This window comes from Equus caballus, chromosome 3 (assembly GCF_041296265.1).
Source record: "Equus caballus isolate H_3958 breed thoroughbred chromosome 3, TB-T2T, whole genome shotgun sequence".
Classification (NCBI taxonomy): Eukaryota; Metazoa; Chordata; class Mammalia; order Perissodactyla; family Equidae; genus Equus; species Equus caballus.
The window spans coordinates 72214220-72236357 of record NC_091686.1 but is presented as its reverse complement, the minus strand read 5'-3'; the positions used below and the strand labels follow the sequence as shown (position 1 = coordinate 72236357).

General features: G+C 36.1%; 1 protein-coding gene across 1 annotated transcript; it reads right to left on the bottom strand.

Moving 5' to 3' along the window:
- Positions 1-1370: 1370 nt before the first annotated feature.
- LOC100066359 (UDP-glucuronosyltransferase 2B4) lies at positions 1371-20684 on the bottom strand. Its single transcript, XM_023638597.2, has 6 exons — positions 19924-20684; positions 17915-18063; positions 15303-15434; positions 13028-13115; positions 12219-12438; positions 1371-1923 (listed from the first exon to the last, which is right to left on the bottom strand). The coding sequence occupies exons 1-6, from the start codon at positions 20642-20644 to the stop codon at positions 1647-1649; spliced, it is 1587 nt and encodes a 528-aa protein (XP_023494365.2). The 5' UTR covers positions 20645-20684; the 3' UTR covers positions 1371-1646.
- Positions 20685-22138: the final 1454 nt, after the last annotated feature.

Below are 22138 nucleotides of genomic sequence, written 5' to 3'. Positions count from 1 at the left end.
ATGTCTTCTTTGGAAATATGTCTATTTAGTCCCCCTGCCAGTTTTTCACTTGGGTTTGTTGTTTTTTTTGATCTTAAGTTGTATAAGTTCTTTATATATTTTGAATATTAGTTCCATATCAAATATATGATTTGCCAATATCTTCTCCCATTCAGTAGGTTGCCTTTTGGTTTTGTTGATGGTTTATTTCACTGTACAAAAGTTTTTTAGTTTGATATAGTCCCATTAATTATTTTTTTCTTTTATTGCTATGGTCTAAGAAAACAGGACTAAAAGTTATTACTAAGACTGATGTCAAAGCATGTACTACCTAAGTTTTCTGCTAGGAGTTTTATGGTTTCAGGTCTTACATTCAAATCTTTAATTCATTTTGAATTTATTTTTGTATATGGAGTATGATAGTGGTCCAGTTTCATGCTTTTGCATGTAGCTGCCCAGTTTTCCCAACAGCATTTATTGAAACAACTGTCTGTTCTTCATTGTATATTCTGGCCTCCTCTTTCATAAATTAAATGACCATATATGATGAGTTTATTTCTGGGCTCTTTATTTTGTTCCATTGGTCTATGTATCTGCTTTTGTGCTACTCCCATACTTTTTCGATTACTATAGCTATGTAATATTGTTTGGATCAGGGAACGTGATACCTCCAGCTTTGTTCTTCTTTCTCAAGATTGCTTTGGCTATGTCAAGTCATTTGTGATTCCATACAAATTTTAGGATTCTTTGTAGTATTTCTGTGAAAATGCAATTGGCATTTTGATAGGGATTTGTTTTGAAGAACTGGACATATTTGTGTGTGTGTACATATACATTTGGAGAGAATGAAAATTCAGGAACTCCTTAAGAGTATGGGCTCTATATTAATCTAAGCTACAATTGGGAACTTACATCCATTAGCAAAGGCTAAAATGAGAGTGAAAGCAACCAGATGAATCATTTAAAGAGCTATGAGGTAAATAGAATAAGCTAGTGAAACCAAAGTCTCTCTTAAATAGCTCAGTTGTATATTAGGAAGCATGTAGCAGCTGCTATATTTCTAAATCCACATACACTCCCCTGGGATAGGAATTAAACTGGATGAAGGCAACCATCTGGCCATGTCTTTAGGTAAGGAGTGATGCTGAGTCTGGATGCACAGTAAAAGCCAGGCAGCATTAGTGCTCTCATAATTGGAAAGGGAAGGGTGAATCATTTTACACAATTCTAACTATTTACTAGTTTCTTTTGCAAAAATTAAACTACAAAATCTACACCAACATGAAGTTAAAATATTCTGAATATTTTCACAGTAATAGTGATATTGCGAATACACTGCTTAAGGCTATTGTGTCCATATTCAATGTTTGAAACACAATTAAGCTCAATCATTTTCTTTTGGTATAACTTTTGTATTGGAGTAACTAATGTCAATATACCCATAGAGTTTTTTATTTAACTTTTGCTTCTTCTTTGCTTTGGCATGACATATTTCTAACTCTTACACAGGTAGTAAATGCATTGAAAACAAATTTTGATCTGAGAAGCTAAGTTATGAAAGTTTGTTTTGTTATAAGAGGGAGGGATTTTTACATCAAAACTACTTGCTGAAATTAACTGGGGGAGTCCCATCTGTGAGGCATCCCAGCTTTATGCCTGAGACACAACTACTCCCTTTTTTCCTTCTTTTCCATTTTTGCAAACTTCCAGCAACAAAACAGACATTTTGAGATGACAAATACAGCAGTTGCCACACAGGCCAGCAGGAACCCAATCACATCCAAAGAGTGGTACTGGAACCAGTTGAGGTCGTGGGAAGCTGGCCGCAGGTGTTTGGCTCCTTTGTGGCGCATGACAAACTCGATCCAGAAGACTGCTCGATCTAGAGGCTTCATTGGTTGATCGTGTTGAATCCTTGATAATTTCATAGCATTTTCTTTGTATCTGAAGGAGAAACGCAAAGACAGCAGCATTGAAAGGACGTTAATTTGCTTAAGCATATCATTCCCATGAAAAGTCTTTGAAGTGCCATACCTAAGTCTCAAAATCAATCTCATAGCATTGCAGAAGAAGTATATTTTTATTTGAGTCTTCATTGACAGTTTGGATTTTAAATTGCAATATTCTGATGATGAATATTTTAAAAAGAGAAGATCAAGATAAGGTGGGAAAATTAAATCTTTTCTAGCAGGGGAAGTGATAGGAGCCATTCTAAGGACTATAAGTCAGAAGACGAATGCAATTTTAGGATGATGCTCTTGAAGTTTCTAAAGAGGAATTGTGTCACTGAGCTGTGTTCCCACCTCAGCACCTTTGCATTTGTGTCCCCTCTCTCCCTCTTCTCCAGCACTCTTCCCTGCAACACCCCAGGGCTTGCTTCCTACTTCTGATGGAGGCGTTAGCTTCAGTGTCACATCTCAGACATTCTCCTCCTGGCCACCCTAATAGCAGCCCTAGGCATTACTTCTATATTTTTCTTTTTTTTCTATTTAATTTCTAGATTTCTAAATACATTTTGTAAAACATACCTTTAATTTAAGTAAAAAATTCAGAAGAAAAATGCACATATCCTAAGTGGAGAGCTCAAACTTTCACAATCAGCTAGAAAATCATCCTGAAGTGAATACTAAATGTACCTACCATCTACATATTGGTATTGGGTCCAACAAGCTACTAGAAGCTCCCCATTTTCTTGGACTTTTTACTCACTGATCTCTTCTACAAATTAACTATCATTATTTTTTATAACACAGGTTGGTTTTTCTGGGTCGTATACTAGAATCAGATAGGAACATTCATTTTTTTTGTCCTTTCTGTAGCAGTTGTTGAATTTCACTACCGTATAATATCTAATGTCTGACAATACCACAGATTATGTCTTCATGATTATCCATGGACATGTGGATTATTAATATTTTGGCCAGTTCTACTAATGCTGAGGTAAGTATTGTTTTAAATATGTTTTGGTTTACATATTTATACACTCCTTTTGGATAATTCCTAGAAGAGAATTGCTGAGAAGATGGTGCATGAATGATTATGATTTCTTTGTTGATTCTGAATTATTTAGAAATGTATGGCTTAATATTCAAAATTTAGTGATCTTTTTGGTTCTTTTTATATTGCTGTTGATGATTTCAAAGTTAATTCTTGTCTGGCAAGACAATGTCGTCTTTATAATTTGAAAAATTTCAAATACGAAGTCTTACTTTCACCCCAGCATGGATAGTCCATTACATTATTTATTCTATATGCTGTTGAAAAATGTGCTTTCTCCATCGTTATACATATATAAAATAGGTTACTTTTTCAACTTACATTCTTCAAATCTTTTATGTACTTATTTATTTTGTTATCTTTTACTACATTATAGAAAAAAGTCTTTGGAAACGCCATATTATGTCTATAGTTTGGTGTATTTGTGTTTTGATTTTTTACTCTTTATTTATTGCAGTAACTGAGATTTGTAACATTTATAAATTCCAGGTGTACATCATTATATATTTTGATTTCTGTGTAGATTGCATCCTGTTCACCACCCAAAGACTAATTACAATCCATCACCACACACGCGTGCCCAATCGCCCCTTTCCCCTCTGCCCGCTCTCCCCCACCCCGCCCAGTAACCACTCATCCTATCTCTGTTTCTGTGTGGTTGTTCATCATTATTTTATCTTCTTCTTATGAATGAGACCACACATTTTTTGGCTTTTTCCTCTGGACATATTTCACTTAGCATAATGCCCTCAAGGTCCATCCATGTTGTTACAAATGGCCAGATTTTATCATTTCTTATGGCTGATTAGTATTCCATTGTGTATATCTATGACATCTTTTTTATCCATTCATCCCTTTATGGGTACTTAGGTTGCTTCCAAGTCTTGGCTGTTGTGAATAATGCTGCGATGAACATAGGGGTTCATATACCTTTATGCATTTTTGTTTTCATCTTTGGGTAAATACCCAACTGTAGAATAGCTGGATCATATGGTAGATCTATTTTTAATGTTTTGAGGAATCTCCATACTGTTTCCCATAGTGGCTGTACCAGTTTGCACTCCCACCAGTAGAGTATGAGGGTTCCCTTCTCTCCACATCAGCTCCAACACTTATTGTTTCCTGTCTTTCTAATTATAGCCATTCTGATGGAAGTGAGATGATGTCTTATTCTGGTTTTGATTTGCATTTTCCTAGTAATTAGTGATGTCGACTGCCTTTTCATGTGTCCGTTGGCCATCTGTATATCTTCTTTGGGGAAATGTCTGTTGAGATCTTTTGCCCATTTTTTAATTGGGTCCTTAGTTTTTTTTGTTATTGAGATATGTGAGTTCTTTATATATTTTGGATATTAACCCTTTATCAGTTATATGGTTTGCAAACAGCTTCTCCCAGTTGTTAGGTTGCCTTATTGTTTTGTTGATAGTTTCCTTTGCTGCTGTGTAGAAGGTTTTTAACTATGGGAAGCCGTATGGAGTATCATCAGAAAATTAAGGATAGATCTACCATATGATCTAGCTATCCCACTGCTGGGTATTTGTCCAAAGAACTTGAAAACACAAAGACATAAAGATGCTTGCACTCCTATGTTCATTGCAGCATTATACACAATAGTCAAGACATGGAAGCAACCTAGGTGCCCATCAAGGGATGAATGGATAAAGAAGATGTGGTATTTATACATGATGGACTACTACTCAGCCATAAAAAATGACAAAATCCGGCCATTTGTCACCAGATGGATGGACCTTGAGGGTATTATGCTGAGTGAAATAAGTCAGAGGGAGAAAGTCAAATGCCATATGATCTCACTCATAAGTAGAAGATAAAAACAATGACGAACAAACAGACAAAGCATTGGAGGTTGGATTGGTGGTTACCATAGCAGAAGCAGGGAAGAGGGAGGGCAAAACGGGTGATTAGGCTCACATGTGAGGGGATGGACTATAATTAGTTTTTGGGTGGTGAGCATGATGTAATCTACACAGAATTCGAAATATATTATGACATACATCCAAAAATAAATTTAAAAAAAAAGGTTTTTAACTGGATGTAGTCCCATTTGTCTATGTTTTCTATTGTTCCCCTTGCCCAGTCACATACGCTACTTGAAAATATGCTGCTAAGACTGATGTCAGAGAGCATACTGCTTATCTTTTCTTCCAGAAGTTTAGTGGTTCCAGGTGTTACATTCAAGTCTTTAATCCTTTTTGAGTTAATTTTTGTGTATGGTATAAGATAGTGGTCTAGGTTCATTCTCTTCCATATAGCTGTCCAGTTTTCCCAGGACCATTTATTGAGGAGACTTTCATTTCTCCATTGCATGTTCTTGGCTCCCTTGTTGAAAATTAGCTGTCTATGTATCTATGGGTTTATCTCTGGGCTCTCAATTCTGTTCCATTGATCTGTGTGTCTGATTTTGTGCCAGTACCATGCCGTTTTGGTTACTATAGCTTTGCAGTATATTTTAAAATCTGGAGTGTGATACCTCTAGCATTGCTCCTTTTTCTCGAGATTCCTTTGGCTATTTTGGGTCTTTTGTTCTTCCATATACATTTTAGGATTCTTTGTTCGATTTCTGTGAAAAATGTTGTTGGAACTTTGATAGGCATTGCATAGAATCTGTAGATTGCTTTAGGAAATATGGATATTTTAACTATGATAATTCTTCTAATCCAAGAGTACAGAATATCTTTCCACTTCTTTGTGAGTCCCTCAATGTCTTTCAACAATGTTTTATAGTTTTCAGTGTACAAATCTTTCGCCTCTTTGGTTAAGATTATTCCTAGATATTTTATTCTATTTGTTGCAATTGTAAATGGGATTGTATTCTGAATTTCTCTTTCTGCTAATTACTTGCTAGTGTATAGAAATGCAACTGATTCTTGTTTGCTGTTTTTGTATCCTACAACTCGACCATATTCATGTATGATTTCTAAAAGTTGTTAGGTGCATTCTTTAGGGTTTTCTATATGTAAAATCATGTCATCTGAAAATAGTGACAGCTCAGTTCTTCCTTTCTGATTTGGATCCATTTTGTTTATTTTCCTTGCCTGATTTCTCTGCCTAAGACTTCCAATAGCATGTTAAATAAGATTGGTGAAAGTGGGCATCCTTGTTTGGTTCTTGTTCTTAGAGGGATAGCTTTCAGCTTTTCTCCATTGGGAATGATAGTAGTTGTGCATTTGTCATATGTGGCCTTTATTGTTTTGAGGTACTTTCCTTCTATACCCATTTTATTGAGAGGTTTTATCACAAATGGATGCTGCATCTTGATAAATACTTTCGCTGCCTCTATTGAGATGATTGTGTGATTTTTATTCCTCCTTATGTAATGTGGTGCACCATGTTGATTGATTTGTGGATGATGAAGCATCCCTGCACCCTGGAATAAATACCACTTGACCATGGTGTATAATCTTCTTAATGTATTCTTGGATTCAATTTCATAGCATTTTATTGAAGATGTTTGCATCGAGCTTCATCAGTGATATGGGCCTGTAATTTTCCTTTTTGTGTTGTCCTAGTCTGGTTTTGGTATCAGGATAACGTTGGCTTCATAGAATGAGTTAGGAAGCCTCCCCTCCTCTTCAACTTTTAGAAAGTTTGGGAAGGTAGGTATTAAGTCTTCTTTGAATATCTGGTAGAATTCTCCAGGGAGGCCGTCTGGTCCTGGACATTTATTTTTTGGGAGGTTTTTGGTTACTGTTTGATCTGCTTACTGGTGATTATCTATTCAAATTCTCTATTTCTTCTTGGCTCTGTTTTGGAAGGTTGTATGATGCCAAGAATTATCCATTAATTCTGGATTATGCAATTTGTTGGCATATAGCTGTTTGTAATATTCTCTCATAATCTTTTGTGTGTCTGAGGTGTCTGTTGTAATTTCTCCTCTTAATTTATGATTTTATTTATTTGAGCCCTCTCTGTATTTTTCTTGGTAATTCGAGCTAAAGGTTTGTCAATTTTCTTTATATTTTCAAACAAACAGCTCTTAGTTTCATTCATTTTTTCTATTATTTTTTAGTCCTTATTTCATTTATTTCTGCTTTGGTCTTTATTATTTCCATCCTTCTACTGATTTGAGTCTTTGTTTGTTGTTACTTTTCCAGTTCCTTTAGGTCTAGTGTTAGATTGTTTATTTCGGATTTTTCTTGTTTGTTGTGGTAGTCCTGTATTGCTATCAACTTCCCTCTTAGAATCACCTTTGCTGTATCCTATAGATTTTTGTATGTTGTAATTTCATCCTCATTCGCCTCCAGGTATTTTTTGATTTCTCCTTTGTTTTCTTCATTGACCCAATCGTTGTTGAGTCACATCTTGTTTAATCTCCACATATTTGTGGTTTTTCTGATTTTCTTCCTGTAGTTGATCTCCGGTTTTATACCTTTGTCATCTGAAAAGATGTTGGGTATTATTTCAAGCTTCGTAAATTTATTGAGACTTGTTTTGTGGCCTAATATGTAATCAATCCTCTAGAATGTTCATGTGCATTTGGAAGGAATATGTATTCTATGGCTTTTGGATTTAATGTCCTATATATATCTACTCAGTCTATCTGGTCTAATCTGTCATTTAAGGCCAATATTTCTTTATTGATTTTCTGTTTGGGTGACCTATCCATTTGTGTCACTGGAGTGATAAAGTCCCCTAAGATTATTGTGTTGCTGTCTATTTCTCCTTTTATGTCTGTTAACAATTGCTTTATATATTTAGGTGCTCCTGGGTTGGATGTATAGATATTTACAAGTGTTATATGCTCTTCTTAGATTGTTCTCTTTATCATTATGTGGTGCCCTTCTTTGTCTCATTACAGTTTTTGTTTTAAAGTCTAGTTTGTCTGATGTAAGTATTGCTACCCCAGCTTTCTTTTCATTGTCTTTTTCTGGAGTATCTTTTTCCATCCCTTCACTTGAAGTTTATGAGTATCTTTAGGTTTGAAGTATGTCTCTTGTATGCAGCATACATATGAGTCTTGTTTTTTTATCCACTTGGCCACTCTATGCTTTTTGATTGCAGTATTTATTCCATTGACATTTAAAGTATCTATGGATAGGTATGTACTTATTGCCATTTTGTTACTTTTCTTCTGAGTGTTTTAGTAGATCTTCTTTGTTCCTCTCTTCTTCTCTTGACTCTTCCCTTGTGGGTTCATGGCTTTCTTTAGTATTATGGTTGAGTTACTTTCTCTTAATTATTTGTGTATTCATTATGGATTTCTGCTTTGTGATTACCATGAAGTTCATTTATAATAATCTACGTATATAGCAATCTATATTAAGTTGATGGTCTCTTCAGTTTGACCTCTTTCTAAAAGCTCTACTCCCTTACTTATCTCCTCCCACATTTTATGTTTTGGATATAGTATCTAACCTCTTATTTTACATATGTGTGTCCATTGCCCTCTTCTCATTGAAATAGGTAATTTTAGACCTTTAATCTTTTGACTTTCATATTACCTTCTTAGGGAGTTGATCTGCTACCTTTACTGTATATTTCCCTTTATCAGTGATTTTATTGCCTTTTTTCTTTTAATTTTCTCATTTATATTTGTGACTTTCTCTTTCCCACTTAAATAAGTCCCTTTATCCTTTCTTGTCAGACTTATTTCTTGGTGATAATCTCCTTTAATATTTACTCCTCTGTGAAAACCTTTCTCTCTCCTTCCATTCTGAATGATAACCTGGCCAGGTAGGGTATTCTTGACTGTAGGTTTTCTCTTTTCAGGACTTTAAATACAGCATGTCACTCCCTTCTAGCCTCTAAGATTTCTGCTGAGAAGTCAGCTGACAGCGTTAAGGGGTTTCCTTTGTATGTCACTTGTTGCCTGTCTCTTGTGACTTTTACAATTCCCTCTCTATATATAATTCTTGACATTTTAATTATAATGTGTGTTTGTGTGGGCCTCTTTTTGTTTTTCTTATTTGGTTCTCCCTGTTCTTCCTTTACTTGGATGTCTGATTCCTTCCTTAGGTTAGTTAAGTTTTCAGCTATTATTTCTTCAAATAGATTCTCTGTCACTTTGTCTCTCTCTTCTCCTTCTGGGACACCTAAAATATGAATGTTACTGCACTTGATGTTGTCCCAGAGTTCCCTTAGGCTGTTCTAACCGTTTTTAGTTCTTTTATCTTTTATCTCTTCAGCTTGGTTGATTTTCTCTAGTCTTTCATCCAGCTCGCTGATCCATTCTTCTGTATCATCTACTGTGCTATTGAGATCCTCTAGTGAATTTTTCATTTCTAGTATTGTAGTCTTCATTTCTGATTGGTTCTATTTTACATTTTCCAGTCCTTTGCTGTTGATCTCACTGTATGCATTCATTCTTCTCCCAAGATCAGTGAGCATCTTTATGACATTTTGTTTGAACTCTTTGTCAGGCAGATTGTTTATTTCTGTTTCATTTGGTTCTTTTCCTGGAGTTTTGTCCTCTTCCCTTGCTTGGAATCTATTCCTTTGCCGCCTTCTTTTGCCTCCTTCTCTGTGCTTTTAGCTATGTATTAGGTGGGTCACTTACGTCCCCAGATCTTGGAGATGACCCCATGCCAGAGATACCTTTGAACCTCCAGCAGTGTGCTTGCCTCTCATCACCAGTTCCAAATGTTCCAGGAGTGGCCTCTGTGTGGGCTACATGTGTCCATCTGTTGTGGCAGTGTTGTTCTTGCTGCACATGCCCAGGGAGTCTAGATTATACCTGTGACCATCTGGTTGGAGTGCTAAGCTGCATCTGGCTGCTATAGACCCTTCAGTAAGTTTATCATGTTTTGGGAGCCTCAGCACAGTTTGCTGAAAGTCTAATGGCATATTCCTGTTGCAATTTTTCTGTTAAGTGACTAGGCCCTCAGCATGTCTGGTTGTGAGGCTCGGGGTCTTACAATTGCTCTAGGCCTCCCACCTGCAAGGCTATCGTCAGTTCTCTTGGGATTGCAGCTTAGTGGGGCTTCCCACAGGCATGGGTGTGCCCAGTTGTTTCAGGCAGTGAAAGGTGAGGCAGATCATCTATCTGGCTTTTTCACAAGCACAGCTCTTCTGCTGTCAATAAGTCCCACAGCCCACAGGTCTGCACCCACTTTCATCACAGACCTGGCCCTTGGAAACTTCTTGAATCCCTGGAACTGACCCAGTAGCACCAGGGTAGAGGTCTCCACACACTTCACCATCACCCTACACTGGCTCTTCCCACATGCCCTGTACCACAGAGGCAGACCCACTCACTGGTCTGCAGAGGATCCAGGCACCCAGTCAATGCAGGTGGAAAAGTTGCCCAAAGGCTTGCTTTGGGTGGGGCCACTCCCTAGGGAGGGCTGCCAGCACTGTCTGAGATGGATTAAACTTGCCCACTAAGTGGTGGGGCAGACCCTGGGCTAACAGGCCAGAGGAAGAACTCCAATGGCGTCTGCCAGCATCTGTGTCAGCACACCTGTACTAAGACACAATAATGGCTGCTACCAATTTCTCACTTCCTTGAGAGTACTCACATCTCACTGAGATGCACCCAGAGCCTATAAGCTGAGTGTCTTTTCACCAAAGGATTGTTCACCTTTTTTTCTTGTGATTTATGTTGCTTTCCCCAGTGGGTGAATTTGTGCATGGGCCCTTTAAGACTTGGCTTTTTTCTGCTTATGTATGATAGCTTTCCTAGGGCTGTTCTTCCTTGAAGTTAATAGCCAGCAAAGCCAGACAGTATGAGACTTGTCTCAGATGTGCTGAGTCTGAAGGATGCTTATAGTGGCAACACTCCCCTACTCAGGTCCTCTGTTCCTCCAAGGAAGGGTGCATAACGTATGATTGTTCCAGGCCAGCTTGCTGTGAAACTCCATGACTTGCAAAGGTGTTTTTTCTCTCCAGACAGGAATTTCTGCTTCTTCTGCCTTAATCGGTACTTTCCTTGGTTGCAGCCATTATTTTTACCCAGTTTTCAGTTCTCGCTTGTGGGTAATTGTTCCAAAATAGTTATAACTTGTTTGTGTTTGTGGGAGGGAGTTGAGTTCAGAGTCTGCCTATGCCACCATCTTGATACTCTCCCGATCTGTTTTATCTTTTTGTCTACTTTTACTTTGTTTATTTGGAGGATTTATTAGTAGGTGTTTCTAATTAATCATTTGTACTGTTTTGAAGGATTAACCTATTTAACATTATGAAGTGTTTATTTTTATTTTAGCAGCGTTTCTGTTCTACTGTTTCTGATATTAGTATAGCTTTACATCCTTCCATAGTTATTGTTGAAAAATATCTTTTATTACCTTTGTGCTTATAATTTTCTTGTACTCTTCTATTTTAGCATGTCTTGTAAATATGATATGAAGTCAGTTTTTAAAGTCCATTCTCACAATCTTTGTCTTTAAATGATTTAGTCTGTTTAGATTTACTGTAAGTACTGATAACTTTATATATGTTTACACAAAAGCACATATAGCAATATTCCTGATAGCCAAATGAGAAACAACGAAAATAGCCATGAACTGATGAGTTGGCAAATAAAATGTGCTATGTCCTTATCATAGAATATTACTCAGCAGTACAAAGCTATTACACGGGAGAAAGTCAAAAACATTATCCTATGTGAAAGAAGCCAGTTGCAAAAGACCATATAGTATATGATTCCATGTAAATGAAATGTCCAGAAGGTCTAATCTATAGAGACAGAAAGTTGATTAATGGTTGCTTGGGCAGGGGGGAATAAGAAGTGACTTCTAATGCATGTCACATTTCCTTTAGTGGTGATGAAAATGTCCTAAATGGATATCATTATGATGGTTTCATAACTCTGTAAACACACTACATATATTTGAATTTTATAGTTTTAATGGTGAATTTAAGTATGTAATTGTATCTTATTATAAAATCTGCTAAAATAATAATAATAAAATCCATTTTTGATATAAATAGATTTATAGTTTCAGAAATGTTAACTACTGAATTGAAGCAATTTAGGATATAGCTTGTTCATCATTCTTATCTTCTTGGATATCATATTTTAAGCAGTGTGTCCTTCTTACAATTACCTATGCAACGTTAGACTGTTTGAGGAGAAAATTGTTGTCCCAGTTGGTTACCTATTAAATCTATGGGGTTAAGACACAACTTTGAAATAAATGTCTGGGTGAAAATAAAAGTAGCTTTAAGATTGATTAAATCATTAATAATTTTATAATTAGCCTCTTAAAAAGGGGTGAAACTCATACTCATCATTGGCAAAAAGATCTATCTGTAAATAGTACTTATTAAAAAATAGTGATACTTACGATGGGTCATTAATGACTGTCTTCAATGCATTGAGCAAATCTGTACTTGACATTGTAGTGAAGTCCAGTCTAACAGCTGCTCCCTTGGTCTTCATGTGAACAACATTATCAGGTTGATCCGCAAATAAAGGAATGCCCACCATAGGGATCCCATGGTAGATCGCCTCATAGATGCCATTGGCTCCACCATGAGTTATAAAGGCTTTGGTTTTTGGATGACCTAGGATAGGGTGAATTTCAGCAAACCGTTATGTATAAGTCTTAGAATATAATGAGAGTAGGGCAATATAAGACATTGAAAGAGGCACTTTATTCTAGATAACACATTATTACATACATGAAACTATATTAAAATGTCTTTCAGAGCTCAGAGGAAGCTGAATCTAAAGTTGCTGTAGAGATAATTGAAGGCTACAGATTAGTGTATGCCTTAAGACATGAAAAGTGAATACATGATGGCCAGGTGGACAAAATTGAAACAGAACATGCTGGATAAAAAAAGAATGGGGTGGAAAAAAAGGGGGGGAGTGGATATGTTAGAATGTATTCCCTTAATGAAATAATGAAGTCAGTGAGTCTGATAAGTAGCGTGTCAAGGCAGCAGGAAGTTGATGGTGGTGGTGCAGGAATCAGAGGAAGGAAAGGTTACAGTTATCTTTTCCCCCTACGACTGGGAAATAAATATGAGACAGTTAATTTTTAATTTTGAGCTTTCCAATAATAAATGTTTAATAAACTCGTCTCTTGCTGAACTATTGTTATCTGATTGGAGTAACTCTCATTACAGTTTTTGCTTTCCAGAATCTTACCGAGAAGGTCATTCTGGGGGATCCACTCATAGAGCCGAGTATTTGCCCCTAAGGTATCTGGTTTCTTGCCAACGAATCTCCATATAACCTGTTAGAATAAAGAAAATGCCTTATTCCATGAGTCAAACTTCAAAGTACAGCACGTTAGAATCTAAATAGATTAGGAGGCCTCTAGTTAAATCTATTCATCATGACAGGTGAGGAAATGAGGAGAAGAGATGCTAAGTAATGAGAACCAATAAATCACGGATACAATAGGAATTCTCATGTCTCATGTACTTATTTTATATTCAATCAAATGTGATTGCATCATGATGTTTCACACTTGGACTAGACAAATCAGATTTTTAATGACGAATTCAAGCACATAAATTTTTTTTAGGCGGTTCTTTTAATTCTAGTACAAAAAAAGGGCAAATTATGAATGATCTACTAATTTAACTATTATATTAGCTCTCAGCTGCCAAATTTAATATTAGTTGGCTTATTACTTTTTGAGTGTTGGGAGAAGCGATTTACTTATATTCACTTGTCCTATAAGTTATATCATTAGAGTTTCACATTTTGATTTACCTAATGGGAAACGTGTGCATTCAGCTATTTGTGAGAAAAATAATTCTGATTATTAACTATTTATTTTTAATAACAAATAATTTATACTTGCTAAGTACGTTAAAGTTTACTAATTGTTAATCCCACTACTTCCAAGAAAAATTTCAAGTAGTAATTTTTTACATGAATCCAGAGTATTATCACTATTGCTAGGTTTGAAAATTCTTTACATGTTGAAAAGAAGAGCCTCTTAGTACTTCACATATAAGAGTATTGCTGTTGAAAAAAATTGAATATCATGATGGTGCTAAATTTTACTCAACTGACTGTTAACACTTTCAGGATGCATTCCAACCTTGACAGTATTGATCAATATGGTTTCTTATAGCCAAGCCATTTCCAAGCCCAGTACCAAAATTAGTTGCAGATTTTGCAATTCCTCAGCAACCCTCATAAGCCAGATTTTAAATTACCAGTGGTTAACATCTATTTGCTATGTGAGTCTTAAAGCAACTTCAGTTCTCATCAAATTAGCATAGATGATAAGCAGAAAGCTGTATCAGTTAGGAAACTAAAAAGTAGTTCACAAATATACAGAGACTCCAGGTATATTCTATATATTAGAAATAATTTACTGCCATATTTTATGGAGAAGTAAACATTTGAAACTTTCTTATGCTAGCCTGGCTTCTAATTGACTCCTTTTAAGATTCCCTTCTCCTTCTTCAACTGAGAGGAGTTATTATTCAAATGGGTTAGAAGCAGAGTCCTTGCAGATCCATATTTTGTAAAACACAGGACCGCCTTAAGGGCTGACCCACCTCCACAATTTCTTTTCTTTCCCTGTTCCAATTTTAGCAAGGACCTGATGCATGAGGACAGGTTTTTCTCTTGTTTTCCAGTTGTTTTTTCTCTCTCTGTAAATGTTTGTGGCTAGATAGGAACCTGGATGCAGCTTGGTGAGCCTCGGCCATCCTTTCTTTGTATAGCTCCCTGAACAGCACATTGAATAGGCCTTTTCTGAAATTGAAGGGAAGTAAATGAGGCCTGGATTACCTGGCAAGCCTACATTTCAGGATACCTTTCAGACTGTTATCATTTCTTGTTTAATGTTACTGTTAAAATGTACCTCCTTTTTTTCTTTCTTTCTTTCTTTTTTTGCTGAGGAAGATTAACTCTGAGCTAACATCTGTGCCAATCTTCATCTATTTTGTATGTGGGTCACCACCACAGCATGGCTGATGAGTGGTGTATGCCTATGCCCGGGATCTAAATCCGTAGACCCAGGCTACTGAGGCTGGTCACTCTGAACTTAACCATTACACCATGGAGCCAGCCCCTGACTTCTGTCTGAGAACATCTTTAGCATGTACAGTGCCCTCAGGAATCTTTCAAGGAAAAGGAGCAAATGACAGAGCAGAATTTGATGATATGTGTACCTGCCCACAATATCATTATAATACCCAAACTTCATGCTGCATCTGTTAAATATATTTAATCTGATCCAAATGTTAATGCCAAAATTATTGTCAATAAAAACACCCTCTGCACTGTTCACACCTGCCATGTATACTTTTGCTTTTATACTCACTTTTGAGATAAATTGGATCTATCATAATGCAGTGTAGTTTACCTTTCCTGTAGGAAATTTCTGTAATCACACCCTTTTCAAAATATGACAGATAAATTAAATAGCTGTCCAGTATAAGGTACTTCATCTAACCTTTTGTGGAATCTGGGCAAGGGCTGATGCAATCACATTGGCTCTTTCTTCTGTCATGTTGCTGATTATTGACCCCAGACTAAATACCACAATACCATTGTCTCCAGAGCTCTGGGCAAACTCTTCCACTTCCTGTGAAGAAATAACTTATTCCATCACAAAAGAACATCACCATAGCAAACAGTAGTGAAAGGATTGCTGCAAACAAATATGGAGAGAAAATCATCTACTATCAGGAATTACTAGTGCAGTCCCTGATTATTTTTAATTGTGGTAAAACATATGTCACGTAAAATTTACCATGTTTACAATTCCTATGTGTATAGTTCAGTAGTATGTACCTTCTCATTGTTGTACAACCAATCTTCAGAACTTTTCACCTTTCAAATTGAAACTGTACACATTATACAATAATTCCGTGGCAACTGTCATTCTACTTTCTGCTTCTATGAATCTGACTAGTCTAGATAATTTATATAAGTGAATCATATGGTATCTGTCATTTTGTGAATGTCCCGTATCACTTAGAATAATGCCATTAAGGTTCACTCATGTTGTAGTGTGTGTTAGAATTTCCTTCAATTTTAAGGCTGAGTAATATTCCATTGTGTGTAAATTCCACATTTTGTTTATTAATTCATCTATTGATGGACACTTGGGTTGCTTCTGCATTTTGACTCTTGTGAATAGTGCTGCTATGCAGATGGCTGTGTATATATCTCAGTGAGATCCTAATGTCAATTGCATTTGATAAATACCCAGAAGTGGAACTGATGGACCTTATGGCAATTGTATTTTTAATTTTTTGAGGAACCTCCATTCTGTTTTCCTCAGTGACTGTGTATAACAGATGTAATCCCTCAGTTCCTTTGGAATGATACAATTGATATGAGATTAATTTCCTTTATTACGTGTATTTGTACAAATTTATGTGTGTGTAAGAAAGAAGTGAAATAGCCAATATACAGCAGTGCAGACAATATTATGCCTAGTCTCTTCATTTACACTGTCATTAATTACTAATATAGACTCTTCGAAGGAGGCCATACAGCGACATCTTGACTCACCTTTGATTCTTTATTGTTATAGTTCTACTAAATCATTTGTGTTTATACCACACGGGTTTTCTGGAGAATTATTTTAGTTTAATCATTAGTATTTACTTCCTCTGACTATGAGCACTATGAAAATCTTCTATGATTGTGATGACTTTATATCTTTTTCCTCTCAGCTCTATAATAATTCACCTAAACTTCATGGGTATTTCCCGAGTTCCCCCTAAATCACTCTTTAAAGGCTGGAGAATTGCTGATGAGTAATCTCAGACTCATCAGAAAAATCAGTCTGATATTACTGTTTGGATTTTCCATGAAATAGCCCTAAGATTCCTATTTATAATCCAGAAATATTCATGTATATTACTTATTTGAGTGACCGTATTTCTGGTTTGTTTATGTATGACACCTTTGGCCCTGAAATAATATTGTAAACAGGATGTCCTAGTAGAATGTGCTATGTGTAACTGGCTGGGAGGGGCCCTCATTATCACCTCCCAGAGTTCTCCAGGGAGCAGTTGTCCCACAGTGGGAGAGGTACAGCAGGCTTTCTGCAGCAGAGAGCTGATAACCCTCTTGCCAGGAATTGTTTCAGAATTATTCTGACTTGTATTCCCACATTCTTGCCAATTTAGAATCAATTTATTACTCTCAGTCCTGGAATAATTCCTTATGGCTCAGTATACTCTCATTCCAAGAAAAACAAATGTAGAAGAGCCAAAAATTTCCCGTATATGTTGTCAAAACTTCATACTCATCCTTTTTTTTGGTTCAGTCCTTGTAGTTTTAAATTCATTATTAGTTCTTTTCTCTCCAGAAATTAATGAAGTAACCTTTCCAATACAAACAGTATACTTTCGGATTCTAATCATTGTTCTATGATGCCCACTGGATATTCTTTAGCATTGTGGTCTTTCCTTGTTATAATACTTTACAGAGTTTTTATTACATACTTATATTCTAGTTTCCAAGTAGAATGTATGGTATGTATGGGGGAAGATTGTGTCTCTGCTGCTTCTTTGCATACCAGCAGATAGCTCTGGAACGTGCTAATCACTTTAAGAACATTCTTTGAGGGCCAGACCTGGTGGCCTAGTGGTTAAGTTCGGCACACTCCGCTTTGGTGGCCTGGTCTTGGTTCCCGGGTGCAGACCTAGACAACTTGTCTGTGAGTGGCCATGCTGTGGCAGCAAATGACACGCAAACAGAGGATGCTGAGCAGCAGATGTTAGCTAGGGCAAATCGTCGTGGACCAGAAAAAAAAAAAAAACAAGAATATTTTTGAAAGAGTGACTGATACTTTTTAATGTGGTGAGTAATGAGGCCTTAATTTGACTGACCCTATTCCCAAAGTCTTTCAGGTATTACTTTATTCTGCAATGATGATGAAATTCGGTGTCTTGTAATGGTATTGAAATATATGAGTTTCTAATTGGTAGGTCAGTTTACACAGCTTCCCATATCTTTCACTGTAATCACACATTCTAAATAAAGAACACAGAATCAATTCTAATGAAAATGCAAAGTAAACCAACCACACAGACAGGAATAGGTCACCTTAGGCAGGGGTTTGGCAGGTTTGCAGTGATATCCTCCAATAAATTGAAAATGTGGTAAGAATGGGCGAGGAAATTCAAAATCCCAATAGTTTCGAACAAGCCACACATCAGCTTTCCTCATTAACTCAAGTAACGTAGTAGGTCTTCCTGAAGGAAAAAAAGCAAATGAAAGGGGCTGGCCCCGTGGCCGAGTGGTTAAGTTCGCGCCCTCCGCTGCAGGCGGCCCAGTGTTTTGTTAGTTCGAATCCTGGGCGCGGACATGGCACTGCTCATCAGACCACGCTGAGGCAGCGTCCCACATGCCACAACTAGAAGAACCCACAACGAAGAATACACAACTATGTACCGGGGGGCTTTGGGGAGAAAAAGGAAAAAATAAAATCTTTAAAAAAAAAAAAAGCAAATGAAAGGAAATGAGAGTTTTCTAAAGTGAATATACCCGGTCATTTTCTGAAAAGAGCTTAAAATGATATAGCCAAAGATGTTGAAACGTGTCTGTGGTTTCGCAATACAATTATGCATGTGTATATATATATAATATGCATGTTTTATATATGTTATATATATATATATATATATATATATGACAAAGCATGAGACTTTCATCTCTAAGATCACATCAGTGCATTCCCAATCATAAACAATTATTAAACCTAAGCCACTAAAAAATTAAACTTGCGTTTGCTTTTCTGTAAAGCTGCAAAAGTAATTAATGCAAATGTAAACAATGATTTCAACTGCTCCATCAATTCTCCCTACCATACCCACGGACACTTGTTTCCCTGAAGCACTCCCTCCAGTTTTACAATTTAGAAAGCTATTCCCTTGATCCTAGATTTTCCAAGTAAACTAAGGCTTAGAAAGTATGGCCACACTGGTATTTGGTTCATATAAGGAGCTTAATAAATTTTGCATATCAAATAAATGTCTTTGCAAAAAATAGCTGGAAAGTTTTCATAAAGTATGGAAATAGGTGTGCTCACCCTTAATTGTGGCTCATTTTATCTGTAAAGTAGAGACATTGTTTTTAGAAAGTATGGCTTGTAACTTGTATATCTACCTTTTGACAAAATTTTAGGCCTTTAAAACATGTTTTATAAGTACTCAGTGAAGGAATGTGTAATCATTAAAAATTTTAATTATGTGTTCACGTGTTTGTGATAGAGCAATTGTGAAGGACTCCTTCAGGTAATACTCCTTCAGGTGATACGGCAAAATAGTTTATTTTTTAAATGAAACAAAACTAAATAAGGGGAAACAATTACCTCACGGCGCCATACACTGTTGTGCTAGAAATATGTTACTCATCAATCTTATGTCTTTTTTGATCAAGATATTTAGTGAAATTTCTAATGATTTTTATTGAAGATGAAATAAATTATAGTAAAATTGATGTGTAGGATGATTAGGCAGAGCACAGAGTATTTTTAGGGCAGTGAAACTACACTTATGATATTTTAATGGTGGACATGTGACGTTATAATTTTGTCCAAACTCAAAGAACGTACAACACTAAAATAGAACCCTAATATAAAATATGGGCTTTAGATGATAATGGTGTGTCAATATCATTTCGTCAACTGTAACACATCTATTTCGCTTGTGGGGAATGTTGATAATAGGGGATGGATGCATGTGAGGGGGCAAGGCGTAAGGAAAATCTCTACTCAATATTGCTGAGGACCTAAAACTCTTCTATGAAATAAAGCCTATTACAAGCAAACAAATAAACAAGAAAGGATATGTGAGTGCTTAACAAACTCCTGAGTGCTTTAACTTTTAATTTATGATTTCCTGGAGGGTCTTGTAGTAGTAATGGACCACAGCATTCTAACTAACCCTATAATTTAAGTGTTTCCATAATATTTGTGAGTTTGGGAGATAATTTTGTATTTTTCTTTCAACATTTCACTTATAAAAGACAAATTCCTCTGACTTTATACAAACTCACCTTCCAAGGCACTCGGAAAATAGGACTTCAAACCATCACCCAAACACATGACTTACCTAGTACTTCACTGTAAAACTGATCCCACTGCTTCTCATTAAATGTTTGGAGCCAAAAGTCAAAATAAAGCACATATAACATATTTTTTACCCTCTCCATGAATGTCATCTGATCACTTAATTCTGACATAACAACAGGTACATAAGACGGTGGGAATGGAAGTCCTCCACTATACTTTTCAACTTTATGGCCTGGAACGAAGCGGAGACTGTACACGAAAGGTATTTTCAGTAGCTCAGCAAACAGCTCACCACACGGTCCAACAGCATCTGCGAGAATGAGATCAAACTTTGACTCTTGTAATTTTCTTATAAGTTTCTTGTTCAAAACTGCATCTTTACAGAGCTTTTGAAAATAATCAGAAACTTCCTGAAGGACTTCTTGCCGTCGTGAAAACTGTGTCCAAAACGGTTCTTTTATCAGATATGTCCAATCGTTGGTTATTTTTCTGACAATATCCTCAAATTCTTGTCTTGTTGAAGATGCAGGATAAATCTCAAATTTAATAGCAGATGGTTTGTTGGGATCAACAAGAACGGAAGTTGATGATGTCAGAACACTCACTTCATGACCTCTCTGGACAAGTTCATCCAGGATTTTCTTCATATTGATCCAATGGCTGTAGTCTGTGGGCCACACCAGCACCTTTCCGGCACTCCCAGGGCTAACATTACAACTCAGCTGTAGCAGCAGCAGAAGTGAAATCCATTTCAGAGACATGTTGGTGGAATGCAATGGTTCCTTTCAAATTGATGATCCCTTGTACCATTGCTCAGGCTTATATTCAAGGAGAAATCAATCAGGAAGTTAAACTATAACTCCTACAGCTCAAAGTATATAGATGACCTGGACAGTCAGAGCATTTGGATAGCAAGTGGAAAAGCAAAAAGTAGATGACTTTGTTTGTATACATGTGTTTAATATCTGTTTTAATTTAAAAGTACTGTTGTCTGCTAAGCGGTGATACCCTTGTATGTGTAAGTCAGCTATATTTGGAAGATTGTCAAGAACAAGTTTCAAATGAGATGAAATTTTGTCTGCAGTCTTGTTGAACCTTAAAGTATACGGTTCAATAGTTCATAGTATATTCACACAATTGTGCAACCACCACAACAATCAATTGAAGAGCATTTTCATAATCTATAAGTAAACCTTTAGCCTTTAAATGGAATTGCCTCATGTCTGCCACCCTCAAGCCTCATTCAATCATTAATCTAGTTTCTGTCTTTAGATCTGTCTATTCTGAACATTTCTCGTAAATGGAATCATGCAATATGTGGTCTTCTGTGACTGACTCCTTTCTTTTAGCAGAACATTTTAACGGTTCATCCATGTTGTAACATGTCAGCCTTCATTCCTTTTTATTGGAAAATAATATTCCATAATATGTATATCCCATATTTTGTTTACTCAATAATAAGTCGATCAACAAATTTGTTTTGCATTTTCTGAATATTACGAATAATGTCATTAACATTCACAAAAAAATTTTGAGTGGACATATTTTCCTTTCTCTTTCATATATACCTAGAAGTAGAATTGCTGGGTCATATGGTAACTCTATGTTTCACCTTTGAGGATGTGGCATATCATTTTACAAAGTGAATGCACCATTTTCCATTTCCACTAGCAACATATAATGGTTTGAATTTCTCCATATCCTTGCCAACACTTGGTATTTTGTGTAATTATAGGTATACTAGTGGGAGTGAAGTCATATCTCATTGTCATTTGTTATTTTTCCCTGATGTTAATAATGTTAAACATCTTTATATATGCTTGTTCAACATTTGTATACCTTTCATGGAGAAATATGTATTCATAACCTCTGTGAATTTTTTAATTGATTTGTTTGTCTTCTTATTATTCAATTATAAGAACCTTTCAGTTATATTTTGTATATACATCCCTTTTGAAATTTATGATTTGTAAATATAGCTTTAATTATGCAGGTTGTCTTTTCACTTTCTTATGGTGTCCTTTATAGAACAAAAGTTTTAAGTTTTGATGAAGTCCAGTTTCTCTATTTGTAATTTGGTTGTTGTGCTTTTGGTGTCATATAAGAAATCATTGCCAATCCCAATATCAAAATATTTTACCTATGTTTTCCTTTGGGAGTCTTATAGTTTTATTTTTACATTTAGGCTTTTGATCCATTTTGAATTTTTATATATGATTTGAGGTAGGTGGTCTGACTTCATTGTTTTACATGTG

Bases quoted from the DNA above. Each gene is read 5' to 3' on its own strand.
- LOC100066359 (XM_023638597.2), bottom strand. From the start codon at position 20,644: ATGTCTCTGAAATGGATTTCACTTCTGCTGCTGCTACAGCTGAGTTGT. The intron at 12,439-13,027 runs GTAAGATTCTGG...ACCCTATCCTAG, and splicing joins CCCCCAGAATGACCTTCTCG to GTCATCCAAAAACCAAAGCC. The intron at 1,924-12,218 runs GTAAGTATCACT...TTTCTCCTTCAG, and splicing joins ACAGTCATTAATGACCCATC to ATACAAAGAAAATGCTATGA.